Source organism: Natator depressus, chromosome 2, assembly GCF_965152275.1.
Source record: "Natator depressus isolate rNatDep1 chromosome 2, rNatDep2.hap1, whole genome shotgun sequence".
In the NCBI taxonomy this organism is placed as follows: Eukaryota; Metazoa; Chordata; order Testudines; family Cheloniidae; genus Natator; species Natator depressus.
This window is the reverse complement of record NC_134235.1, coordinates 22275092-22289412: the sequence shown is the minus strand read 5'-3', so window position 1 is coordinate 22289412 and position 14321 is coordinate 22275092. Positions and strand designations below refer to the sequence as shown.

At 42.1% G+C, this 14321-nt stretch overlaps 1 protein-coding gene across 1 annotated transcript; it reads left to right on the top strand.

The window, feature by feature from the left end:
- Positions 1-518: 518 nt before the first annotated feature.
- FAM83A (family with sequence similarity 83 member A) lies at positions 519-13765 on the top strand. The gene is made up of 4 exons (XM_074943893.1): positions 519-1590; positions 4843-5010; positions 7267-7391; positions 12878-13765. The coding sequence occupies exons 1-4, from the start codon at positions 1114-1116 to the stop codon at positions 13425-13427; spliced, it is 1320 nt and encodes a 439-aa protein (XP_074799994.1). The 5' UTR covers positions 519-1113; the 3' UTR covers positions 13428-13765.
- The last annotated feature ends 556 nt before the right edge of the window (positions 13766-14321 follow it).

Below are 14321 nucleotides of genomic sequence, written 5' to 3'. Positions count from 1 at the left end.
AGTCGGGGCCCAAAGTCATGAGATTCTTAAAAAAGCAATAAATTTCAGGCTCTTTATGTTGTCCTTTTCGTTTCTCAGCCTTCCAGGTGCACTTGCACCATGTTTTTTAGATTTTCTCCACCACCAGGATGTTTTTTAAATAGAAGGTGCGATTCTTGTGCAATCACTTGGCACCAGGAGCTGGGGGTTTAAGGGAAAAGATCACAAGATGTGATCAAATTATGAGAATCTGAAACACTGTGAGACTTTGATCCCTGCATGAGCCATCTGACAACATTCCCTCCCAGTAATAAGCTTGTTTTATTTTCACTCAACGGTGAGTAGTTTTAAAAGAAATAAATTACTGAAATCCCTAAAGTAATGGTCAGATATTATGCATGGGGCACAACTGTCACATTTAGTCCATTTTAAAACTTGTTTTCTTTTCTTCTTTTTGTTTAAACAAACAGTCATGGTGGCACCAGATGCAGCCAGTGGCCAGAGCCCCTTTAAACTGTTTTGAAATTATGGAATGGCTGATGTTTTCATTCAGATTAACATCTGAGTTGGTTTGGCTCCACAATAAATGCTATAGGGACCCCTAGAAGCCTCAAGCTGTTTTGGAGATTGTGCAACAGTGCTTGGAAAAGTATCTCCTTTTGCCTCAATGCTTCCCACCCTTCAGAGAGTACTGCAAGGAGGGGATTAAAGAAGTGTGATTAAATCAGACAGCACTGGGTAATGTGAGGTTGAACTCTTCATGTGCCCTCCGGGCAAGGTGTGTGTCTATCAGATAAGCGAATTAATCAGCTTTAAACCTATGTTCCATCTGGGACAGAATCCTTGCTTAAGCACGACATCTGCAAACCAGCCTCTTCAGTTTTTGGATACACTTGTACCAACAAAATCAGCGAGAGCTTGTGGCGCCAATTTGCCTTCAGTAGTAACATTTATTTGTTTTTACTAACAAATGATTCCTTCAACAAAAGGGAATTTACAACAGAGTGGAGTCTGCAAGTGGGAAGCTCATTTGTTCTTTGTTTACATGCAAGGTGAGCTGTGTTGGTCTCTTCTGTATAGTCTATATGCACAGTGCTTGCCATACGCATCAGTCAACTGCTGATCCAAAGAATAATGAGCCGATCAAGACATGTGGGCAAGATAAGGAAACGGCTGGAGGAGATCAAGAATCAGTCAGTCAGGCCAATAAAAGCAGATTTCAGCCACCATGAAAGTGTAAGACTAGCTACTGATGCCCTTTTGGATGGTGGGACTGAATCCTATCTCGAAGCCTTAAATGCAGAAGGAGAGGTGGCTTTTCTGTCATCCGTGGAAGTTCAGTATATCAAGAAAAATGCCAGAGAGCCTTACTATGCTAACGAATCTCACGCAGAGAAGGAGACTGGACCAAGGCAGAATGATGCTGGCTCTCTTCAGTCAGGAACATACTTCCCTATATCTGAAGGTAGTGAACCAGCCCTGCTTCACACCTGGAGCACAGCAGAGAAGCCCTATCTAAAGGAGAAATCCAGTGCCACTGTGTATTTCCAAACAGAGAAGAACAGCAACATCAGAGACATTATACGCCGCTGCATCAGCAAGACCAGTCAGGTAAAGAGAAACTCCATGTTTCCTTTGGGTTTGTTTTTATCCCTCCTTATAAATACTGTTAATGTGGTGCTTGGTTAGAACAGACCCTGGTATGTGCCTTACCAATGCAACTCTGCCTAAGCAGGGGTGATACAAGTCATTCTATGCTTGCCCTGTCTCCTTTGCGGACAGTACCTCTCACATCGTCTTGTGAAAAACTGGAGCTGGTTTTGTTATGTGAAGGCCTTAAGGTAACGACTGTGCCGTTTGGGTTTGGCATTAAGGGAAACCAGAGTAAGACCAAGCAAGCAGCTAACAATTTCGCTAATGTCCCAGACTGAGCTAAATTCAAACCCAGACCTCCAGTGATTAGAAGCTAGTACATTAATTCACTGGCACACCTAAATTCTCTTGTTCTTCTTATTTAAAATAAATGTACCCAAATAAAATAAATGTATCTTAGTTGGTCAGCCATTTTGTATTTGGGACACCAGCACACAGCCTGTCTGAACCAGATAGCTGCATAGTCACTGTAAAAACCTTAACATGCAGTTTTGCTTTGAAAAGTGACTGGAAAAATGGCACTTACTCACCAGATTGCTCGCTGTGTGTATTCAGAGCAGTATCTTCTTACTTCAGTGACTAAAATAAGTGTTCACTGCTCTTTTTGTCTCCCCTTATCCCTTCAGAGCCAACAAAGCTAAGGAAGTAGGAGCTAGGTTTTCTTTCTTTTTGTGCACTGCAAACAGGTTTGTTTAGTAAGTTCTAACCAAGTACATCTGTGCAACCCATGAGTTTGGACAGGTGTCACTGAGATCATAATTTGAAGACAATAGATAGAGTAGGTGTCAGTGAGGGTCTAATCTGGCCTGTGGAACCTTTGTTACTGGTGATGGTGCAGGAGAAGGAAAGAATCGGTTTAGAAGCTCAGACTCAAAGTTGGGTTTGAAGGGTTGGCAGTTAGAAAATACATCATTGTATTTGTAAACTGAACAATGTTTTATCTGGAGATGTTTGCAAGACAATAAACATGGAACCTCCAATGCCATTTTTACAGACACTTTTCAGAATAGAACTTCGCTTTAACCCCAAGTCACTTGGTCACTTGCTTGGTCACTAGTACCCATAGTCTGTGTAATTTCTGAGTTTATAAACAACCCACAACGAGTGCTGCAAGTTACTCTCTCTAAAGGGATGGGACACCTGGCACTTCTGTCAGCCTGCAGCTACTTTGGCTTATCTAAACAGGTTGTCCTTCAACCAGGAGGCACCTAGTCCTCCAGAATGTTGCTGAGTCACGTGAATAGAATGGAGTTGTGAGTGAGACTTTGGAGGAGACTATTAAAAAGGCTTTTACAGTGAAAGTTGCAAGAGCTCTTATGCTGTAGTCAGATAAATTTCATTTTTTGTTGATGACTCCAGGAGACGCAGCACAGAATGTGCAGCTCAAGGAATATAGGGGGCAAAGGTGCCTTTATACTTCCATCTTGAATCCTAGCTGTTGTGGGGCCAGTTTAACCCACTTGTGTAAATTAGAGCAGCCAGAAGATTTGTTTCCTTTGGTTTCTAGTCAGTTTCACTTTGAGACTCTCATGCACTAGCTCAGTTTGGGTGTAATCAGTGCCGGGGGGGGGGGGGGGATGTTTAATCCCAAATAAAGTTACGTTAAAAATAATTGAAAAAAATTCTATTAATATTAGTGTAACCCTTCTGCCCGTCAGAGATGGCAGCAACAAGGGCCGGGTTCAGTATCTAGGGGTTCCATTCCAATAACACAATGCAAAACCGGCTCAAGTCCCCACCCAGTGACCTGTGACAAATATATACCACCCCCGCTGGGCGCCTCCAAGAGGCAATACGTACCCTCTCGCAAGCACATAGTCTGAGTGTAGCAAAAAGCCTTTTAATAACAGAGAGAAACAATGTGGCATTATGTTGGGGAAACACCACCAACAGGATTCATAACCCACCCCAAGCAAATTGGAGCGTGTTCTTTCCCTTTGGTTCTTGAGTCCAGCAACCCAAAATCACCCAAAGATCTCTGTCCCTGGTCAGGGCAGCCCCAGAGTTCAAAAGTTTATCTGCAAATGTTTACCTCCCAACCTGGGTGGGGGGGGGGGTGTAAGGGGCACCTTACATGGTCCAAAACTGATTTCCCCACCTCTCCATGGGGCTCTGCTTTGCCAGCCACCCCCATGAGCTGTTCAGGCTTCCCCACTACTTAACACAACACTCACTGATTTCAGCTTGGGGAGCCTCAGTGCTGCTACACCATTAGCCCAAAGTGAATTCAGTTCAGCAGCCTGTAACTAAACCCCTAATAGAGTCAAAATTAGTTCTGATATTCTACAGTGGAGAGAAGTGCAATTAGCATGTAAGGCCCTCACCAAGGAGCCCATGCCACCAAGCATTAGTACCTGTCCCCAACCTCTCTCCATTCACTGGGTGTTGGAACCCATGACCCTTGCCTATCGAGGGCTGCTTAGTTGATGGTGAGTCCCTCCATCATAACAAAAGGCCAAGTACAGTTCCATTGTCCTTGATTCACATAATCAGGATAATAACAGTTTATTCCTGCCCCAATAACAGAGAAACTGGGGCTCCTACAGCAGCCAAAGTGACCATCTAGGCAGGGTGGGTGTGCCTATGCAAATGAGATCAGCCCCTGAAGTTCTTTTCCACAACCCACCATGACTCGCCACCAGATGTCAGGGTAGAGCTCATCCTGACTCTGCTTACATTAGGTTTTATGAAACTCATTCTGAAAATGAACTCTAAATGTTGGTTCTAACCTGAGTCCACCCACATACAGAAAGTTGTACAATTGAGGATTGCTCCAGGCTTGAGGGGTAACATGGAAGAAGCTTCTTTCTATGAATTCATACTGCATACATTTGATCTGTGGGAGAAATTCACCTACTTGCTAAGCCCGGTGTGTATCTTGTATGAAATAATCCTGTTTTAGCTATTTTTCATTATTTTCCCCATTACTGAACCCGGGGCTACAAATTCCTAGGCCACTCTAAGGTTTCTTAGTAAAAGGACCTATAAAGAAAAAATATTTTAGACTGGTTTTATATGAGCAATAAAGCAATATCAAGATATTCCTTTGAACTGGATGCTCATCTATATTCAAGGAAAGGGATCTATATAAAATTTTCCCTTCTCCAACACAACATTTCAACTTATATTTGTAAAATAAGCATTATATTTTCCTGGTATCCCAAAATCATATATCTTTGCTCTGCTTACACCAATGTCTTTTCTCCCTAGGTTCTGGCCATTATGATGGATGTTTTCACTGATACTGAGATATTCTGTGATGTGCTAGAGGCAGCTAACAAACGAGGTGTTTTCGTCTATCTGTTGCTTGATCAAAGCAATATAAAGCTCTTCAGTGAGATGTGTGACAAGGTGCAGATTGGAGAGGATCACATCAAGGTATCGCTGATTACACAAAACTCTTAAAGCCTTAGAGCTTTCGTTCCTAATGTCGAACTTGTTTTGACTCATACTCCTCTGTTGTAACTCAGTATCATGGGTATTAATTTGAATTGTGATATAACAAGTATCTGGCTGCTAGCATAATTTGTCTTCAACTATGTGAAAGAAAACTGAATAAAGAAATAAACTTTCTTCTATAAATGGCCCCCAAGTTTCTAAGTAAATTGAGGCTAATTAAAAATTTTCATGATGGTGTTTGAACCATTGTTAAATCCCAAAGCCGGGGAAGCACAAGAACTAACAGGCTGGTTTGTTTATTGAAAATATGCCTTCTTGAAACACAGTGTTTAAAAACTTATGAGCCAAAGTGTGCTCCCTTTTATTCATCCAACGAACACGACTGATCTGTTAGGGCCCTGATCCTACAAAGACTTAAGCACATGTGCTTAACTTTATACCTGGCAAGTAGTGCTGTGGAAATCAATGGAACTAGAGCCAAGTACAGTGGCATCCTGGTCTATGCTAGGGCATTATGGGCTAGATTCACAAAAGGATTTAGGTGACTAACTGCCACTTCAGATGCCTAAATCCCAGAATTGTGCCTCACTGGGATTCATAAAGTCCCTGCTCTGCTGTCACCAAACCCTAAACTCACTCAGTGCCTACAGTCTCGCAGTAAAAGCTCCCGAGGCACCAATGTGTCTGCCTCTGAGCGTGTGCACTGCAGCCCCATGCCAGTTGTCCGGACGCCTGAGCCCGAAAGCATTGCGTGAATATTGAGAAGTCAGGCTTTCTGCCACCTAACTCACCTACAGGGCCCGATCCAGCAAGCACGCTGAGAACTCACGTAGCAGATTGGGCCCATATAGGCGAGCTTCTACAAAGCAGCTGGGAGTAAGGGGAGGAATGTTTCACTGTGAAGAAATAATTTTAAAAAGTCTTTGGAGCAGAGGGACTGGATCCTGGCTGTCCAATGTGAGTGCTTTAACCACCAGGCTACGGAGTCATTCTTGGGCTTGCTTACTTGCTTGATGTCTATCTCTGGCCCAATAACTCTTTCATTAGTTAATCCACAGTGGAACAGCATCAACAGCTGTGAGATCAGAGGAGGGCTATGTTAGAATATCCCAGAGGCCAGTGATTAGGGCAGTCAGCTGAGGAGAGACTTGGTCTCTCCCAAAGCCCAGGTGAGTACCCTAACCGTTGGGCTAAAAGCTGTGAGGGAGCACCTCCCCCTCTACTCCCAGCTTCTTGCCAAAATGGTGCTGGCACCTTACTGCAAGAGAGGGAATGCCGCTGAGAATCCCAGGCAGAGGGAAGAAACTTCCTGTGGCCCAGACTTAGGCCTCTATCTCTGAGACAAGAGAGGGGCTTTCACACACCTTTCCTCTTGGCTCCTCCCATTGGCTAGCTTAGGTGGGCCAAGGAACCACTTAACATGATGGCATTTGGGAACCCCATTCTAGGGCACCTTTCTTTCCCCATTCATTGTCTAGGGAGCCAAGGCGCCTAACCCAGGCTTTGTGATTCCCAGTGATTTTCTAGATGCCTAAGTGAAGTGTAGCAATACGTAAGTTTCTTTGTGACACTAGCCCTATGGTACTACAAATAATAATAATACTCACAAGGTGTAAAGTGCAGCATATGTGTAAGTCTTTGTAGGCTCAGGGCCTCATTAGTAAGAGGAGTGGGTTTTAGCCCGAGATGTTTTATACTAGAGACAACGTAAAACACTAAGAACCAGATCCTCATCTGGTACAAATAGGCATAGTTCCCTGGAAGCTAGTGAAGTTACACTAATTTACACTAGCTGAGGATTTGACTCTAGGGATCTAATTCTAGTCACAGCTATGGACATACCCCTGCCGTTCATTTCAAAAGGTGTTGTGCCACAGTCATAGAGCTGGGGGGGGCCCAGCTATGTCCAAAAATTTACAATACTGTACAGCATAGCTCCATTTTGTATAGGTTTCCATACAAAGGCCAAATATATAGCCCAGTTTGCGCACCCATTGAAATCAATGGCATTGCATCACATGACAAAGTCTGTCAAAGATTTAGTCTAAATTCTATGCAACTGCACTTTACAGTATTAAAATATACAGTTGGGGAATTAAATAAGAAATCCTAGCAGTGGGAGGGGGAAACTAAGCAATACAGGCTAGGGGAGAAGAAAGATTACCAGCTAAATTTTGCAATAGGATGATGAATTTTAATATGTGTTTACTGGTTGTTGTTTTTGGTCTTCTCTAGAATATTTCAGTCCGAAGTGTTACTGGAGAGGTTTACTGTGCCAAGTCAGGCAGGAAATTCTCAGGGCAAATCCAGGAAAAATTCATCATCTCTGATTGGAGATACGTTCTCTCTGGATCATACAGGTGAGACCAGTCATCACATGTTCTACCTGAGGTTAATTCTATTATTATTTGAATTGAAGTTGTACTTAGGGGGGTCCTACTCAGGGATCAGAGCCCCATTGCGTTAGGTGCTGTACACATGAAGGCTGGGTTACAGATAAAAGTATTTCGGAAAGTAAAGGTTTACTCTGGATTATGATTCATAGGCCCTAACCACACTGAGGATCAAGAGTGGTTCCCCTTAAAGTGTTTTGAGGTGGGTTTTTTTTTCCTTCTGAGAACCATTTTATAACCATGTAATGGTCAAATTGTGTTACAGGGACTATTTACCCTGCACAGCAAAGTTTGGCTATCCTCATTCTCAGAAAAAAAGATAGCATGTTGCAAGTCATTCGTGGTTATACGTGGTAGTTACTGTGCAGTCTGGAACTGTGGCAAGTTCATACTAAAACTCTACTGCTGAGAGGAAGGCTGGCGATGTGGTTAGGGTGTTGAACTGGGACTCAGGAAATCTGGGTCCAATTCTTAGCCCCACCCCCCCAGACTTCCTATGTGAGGTTTGCCATTGACTTCTGTCGTGCTAAGCTTTCACCCTTAATCTTTCTGTAGCTTGGTTACGCAACTATAAAAAATGTGGTGATAAGCCTTATTTTCCCACACCCTTTGTCTGTCTCGATTGTAAATTATTCAGGGTATAATGTCTAGTACAGAGGACTCTGATCTCAATTGGGACATCTAGGCACTACTCTAATACAAATAATAAATAACATTTATACACATAACACCACTTTTGTGGTTTTAAGACACAGGGCATACAAAGGGCAATAGGCTGCGAAGTTTGAAGTTCCTTGGATCTAAATATTAATTGGTTCAGTCTCTACCAGAGAAAATTGGAGCTGATTGGAACTGGTCAACAGTTTTCCTTTTTTCATGAAACATTTTGAAAATATAATTGTTTCTGTTTTGAATATTGCAAGGAAATATCTTTTGTGGTTTCTGAAAACTTTCCAAACCAAAGAGATGCTTGTATGAGACACAGCTGGAGTGAATATCTCAAGTATTTATGTGAATATCCATCCAATCGAAGAGTCAGGAAAACATCAAGTGACAGCATGCCACAACCTGTACCCAATCACAATTTACACAATAGCAAACCAAAAATAAATCAATAATTTTTAAAAAAATTGCTATTTTCCCCCTCACAAATAAATAAAACATTTAAAAAAAATTGAAAATTTGTAGCTGGAAGTTTTCAAATAACTGAAACATTTTGCTGGAACCAAAACATTCTCATAAAAGCTATCATTTTCAAATATATGCTGCTTAAAAAAAAAAAGTTCAAAAAATGTTGACCAGCTCTAGAGCTGATGGCCTATCCTAGTAAAGACTAGGATCTAACTTAACTGTTCATGGCTGGCACAAAAGAGATTGTGGAGCAGAACTAGAAAGCTGCCCATAATACTGCGCTTACCACATTTTTCATGTCATCAGCAAATCTTTACCAGGAGACATGTACATTTCCATCACCTTACGGAGCTCTTAATGTGGCATAGGTCAGCCTCTGTTTGGAGATTCACTTGCTATATGACAAGTTAGCTAGTTGAAAGGAAAGTAGAAACGCTAGATTCCTGCCATCCACCTTAGCAGATGTGATACGTCTAGCCTTTATTTTCTGTTAATTACGCCTGTAACATCTGGCCTGCAATGTTTGCATACCGGTATAACTATTCTAGTTAGAGGTGTGGTTTTATTGTTTTTAACCGAACAGCCCACTTTAATTAATTTCCCTTCCAACATGTAGTGTTGCTAATTCTTGCAATTTTATTATAAGTCTCACAACATTTGGAGTGTTAATTAAAGCCCCAGATGCTAAGGTTAGGAGATTGCATGAGCATCTGAGCGTTCATGTTTAAAAAACTACATTTCTAATCTTCATGGTTACAGAGAAAATCTTGAAAACTTGACTCACGTGAATCCTACCGGCTCAGAAACCAGAAGGTGAAGAAAAAGATCCAAATTGTATTATTTTTTTTAACTGTCATGCTCTTTGGGAGGTCTGACCAGTATAAGAACTTTTATACCAGTATAAATGTGTCCACACTGTGTGTAGAGGGAGCGGGGGATACAGATAAAGTGGTACAACCTGTGTGCATAGACAAGATCTCTGCTGGCCATAGAGACAGACAGCCATTTTGTGTTCAGTTCTCATCAGACCGTGAGAGACACATACATTGGGTGCTTTTTCAAGGACAGTTTATTTTTGTTCTTTCTACTTTTGTGTTCTTTTAATCTTCTGACTGAAGATGCTTGAATGCTATTAGTATACGTAAAAAACATACCAGGAAATCCATGTTGTATTGAATGTGTATGTAAGGAAAGCAAATGTGAGGGAATGGAGAAAGCAGACTTTTTCTCTAGCAAAGATTTTCTTTTTGCTGTAAAATGGCTAGCACACCCACCCACCATTCATATTCAGACTCGTGCCTTGCATTTATCATTGCTGTTGCAAGCTGCTCTAACCTCAAAAGCCTTGTCAAACTGCATAACCTTATACTCAGGCCAGCAGAGGGTGTGGTGAATACCAAATCTTTTATACACAGTTTAACTCCATCAAGCCCTGCCGTGTTTACCATAGGCTCACATACCATGTGTTGTTTTTATAGGCTTGCTAGCTTTTACTTTGTTCACTCTTGTTGTTTTCTCCTCATTCCCCTATCCCAACCCCAGTTAACCCTCAGTCTTAGCCAGCAGCTTATACTCCTGGGGAAGATCAATGCAAACGAGCCTTTTTGATGAGTGATGATAATAGAGACACTTTTGCAACCGATGTTCCTTAAGAGTCTCATTTGTGTAGGCCTTAAAGCTAACGCAAAATCACATCAGCTTACCTTTTTGTCATGGATCATTAGAAGGGTTTGAATCTGGTTTAGGGGGTAGTTTCCATACAGTTTTATCACCTATACCTCTGGCTTTGGGCTGTTGGAACATTGTATGTATTATAAAGCCTACTTTTTCTAATTCTCTCACATATATAATCAAATCAGTCTTTAGCAATGTTAGGTCAAGTATTTATTTGTGTGCGCGCTCTCAGTGCTCATAAAAGAGGCCAAATTAAAAGCCCTGGAGAGTGAACCCCTCGCTTAGGGTGACCATATTTCCCTTAGCTGAAAACGGGACACCGGGTAAGAGATGGTCCCTGCTCAGGGAAGGTTACTTTATACATCTCTGAGGCACAGTCCTTTAAGTAAACTCCTCACTATCCTGTGAATCAAGCTGTCCCAGGTTGACCCCAGACGTAAGTAGTGTCCAGCCAGAGAGCGGGGGCTGCTGACCAGGGGACAGGTTTGAAAGCATCCCTGCCTGCCAGCAGCAGCAAATCTCTCCAGTCATGCTCGTGGTGGGCAGCACTGACTTCAGAACTGACCCCCTGGCAGCAGCCGCCGCTCTCCCCGGGTCTGCCAACACCACAAATGCCATCTTGCTGATTACCCAGATCTCATGATTCCAAATCCGAGCCCATTAAAGGCAAAAAGAGCAAACACGAACAAATATGAAACACATCATAAGGTTTTCAGCTGATTTTACTCATCAGATCAATTAGTATGACTTTTTTTTTATGGAATCTGGAGAAATAATTTCTGCTGTAGTGTCTTCAAAATGCAAAAAGACAAAGCACTTAAAATAGTGCCTGTTGTATACAACTGAGCACAAGGTATACTGAAGCTAGTAGTAGATCTAATTGCCCTTCTTATAACATGCAGTGTTATATCCTCTTCAGTACAAAGAGACTTAACTCGGTTGGGATTTTCAGAAATACTCACAACTCTGCTCCCATTAAAGTCAGTGGTAAAAACATCAGTGGGAGAAGAGCTGGAGCAAAACTGAGCTCCCATCCACAAGGTGAGTTCAGATTTAAATCTGATCTCTGAAGCACCATGGACACCTATGGTGTTGTAAATGTTAGCTACAAAGGAAAAGTAAAGAATTTCAGGGTCAGGAGCTGCCAGTGAAGTCCACAACATTGCACTGACAGTTTCCAAATGAACTTGCTGAGAGAGGTGAGAGGATACAGTCAAAAACAGGACTCCAATGTATTAAGAATAAACTCGGAACAGGCTGTTCTACATGGCTAGGGAGGCAAAATACTAGAATTACTCCAGAGAAAGATCTACTAAGGAGTGAATTAATAAAATAGCATTAGTCTCAGGCTGGAAGGATCCTTTTCACACCCAGTATTTCTTACCTAATGTGAGTCATCTTAAAATTGTACATTAGGCAGTGTTTTCAGATCTTCGCATAAACTGCACAAATAGTCTATTGTGTTTTGAATTATGCTTTTTGGATGAGTTTATACTAATGGTAAAAATTACTGCCTCCCCTGAGCCTTCCCCTCAGAAGCGGGAACGCTGTACATAGAAAATATGCTAATGACCCAACGTGGAGATAAAAGTTTCCACTGGAAGAGTTGGATAGTTCCTGAAAGAAGATGCAGCTATGGATACAACTGCAGGAAACAGGTTAATATAGGTTTATTATTCTCAGAACTATTACACATAAGGTATGTGGCTCTTCCTTTAAAATCAGCCAGTTCCTGCTTGCCTTATTAATTTAGTGCCTGCTCCGTTTCTCATTAGTCAATGGAGAGTCTCTTTAACTTAGTATGAGTTGGATCTGGCTCTTTCTGCTTATTAGATACTCAAATACTACAGTGTTGCTTGCAGGATAGACAGACAGGCATCATGTGTCCTTTGGCTCAGTATCCACATAGTCTTTTGCATTAGTTAACTAAATTGATTCAAGATCGCTCCTTTGGCTAAAGTGATGCAACTTTGAATATGGACAGTTCTCTCTTTGTGTGCGTGTATGACGTACAACCAGAGTAATACAACACGAAAGCCCAATTAAAGGTACAGATTTTGAAATATTCAAACATACTTGCTGTTTAACACTATATTAGTGATACTAGTTAATGCAACAAGGTACACATGTCAGCTGCAGGGCTTCCACTGCACACATTTCAGAATTCTTGTTTGTTTTGGTTTTTGCTGGAAGGCACTTTAATAAGGTGGGATATTATAGTAAAAAGACCCGTTCCCTCACTCTGACAAGGTGAAAGAGGTGTGTGAATAAGTGAGGGATTTTGGATAAGATTCAAGTGGTAGATTTGACTCATTGTGATCTATACAAATACCCAAACTATCACTGCGCTTGTTGGAATTAACTTTTATATAACAGACTTGGCTCACACCACTCCCTTTAGAGGGTTAGTCAACTTGACAAGGTTCTTGAAGGCTTCAGAGGCAGTTGTAATAACACTGTTTATCATATCAAAAACAGGGGATTGACATTAAGTTACTTGCATCTCACCTGGAAAACCAATCTTGTTAATACATTTGGACCATAGGTTTCAACAATATAATACACAAGCCATTGGCATCATCTTTGCATTGTTCTCCAGTTCCTCATGGACAAGGTTAACACTGACTTTATGTTCTCTTTTCTTCCAGCTTCACATGGTTGTGTGGCCAGGTTCACCGGAACTTCCTTTCCAAGTTCACTGGCCAAGTTGTAGAGCTCTTTGATGAAGAGTTTCGACATCTCTATGCTTTGTCCAAGCCAGTGATGGGACTGAGATCTCCCCCACACACAGTGCCCTTCTTGCTAAACAAGAGCACCACCACCCAAGGCAGCCTCACTAGCAGCAGCAACCAGGGAAGTGCCAATACTCCTTCAGATCCATTCAGTAGCTTGTCGGCTAATAGCACATATCAAACCAAACAACCCTCCAGAACTCACATGTACAGCAGCAACCCAACATCACAGTCACCACTTCATAGAGGTAACTCCTTCCATGGCTACACCTCATTCATGTCAACCCAACCATGGAAGGCCATCCAAACCAACTATCATCAGTGGCAGTTTGGTACTGATACCCCAGCAGTCCTTTATAATAATGTTAACATCTACAAACCTATGCAACTTAGACAAGATGATGTAAACAGGTCAAGGTTAAACCCAGTGTGGAGATGCCTTCATAAAGCTAACCTGATTACATAACCACCTTGTTTTGTATTGCAAATGTATTGAAGATTCATTTTAGCAATAGCCTGTTTAATAATGAATACTCAGCATAGAAATTATGTAGAATACAAAAGGGGGAGACTTGCAAGACTGCGTTCTCTCTTTATTTTGTTTCAAGTCTTAGGGTTGATTGTATGTTTCAGTCACAAAGGACAACCACCACCAAAAGTTTCTCAAATTAATAAAACCTAAGTCTGCTAGCACTGAAACCTTGCATTTATGATACCACCATTTAGGAACAGAAGTAGTAGCATTGTTTAAAATGTCGGGTACATCGATCTGCCCTTACGTAATGTATTTGTGGTCAGGTGGTTAGCATTGCCAAATGAAAGTGCATAAAATAAGAATTTGATGATGATTTTTATGTGCTTGTGAAGTCTTCTGTTTATTCACTAAAGATACTGGCGGCAGCAGTGCAAGTTCTCTCATTCGCTGCCAACATGCCTCAATCCTGACTTGGAAGGATCACTTGAAGAGTTGCGAGAAGCACAGCCTCCATCTCCATTCAGTCTTTGACATCTCTGCTGAGACTGGTAACAAGGGTGCCAGTTGTGGCCGTGCTTTCTGTGAATAGACCTGTTGTGACATTCCCCTGGTGTTATCTGGACCGGTGATCTGCTAGGTCACTCCAATCCTCGACTCTGGGAGCCAGCCTTACCCTGCTCTGCTGTGAGAACCCCCACTCCCGGGCTGGTCCCGCACAGCCTCTGGCATGGAAGCTGCTCCCAGCTACATGAGCACTTTCTGCCAGCCACTGCTCGGATTGTGCAACCGAATGACACTAGTCAATATCTCCGGTCCCAGACACAACCCTAGGAACATCCATCTTGCAGTGTCCAGTTATGCCGCTGGATGCTGCAAGCTTACATG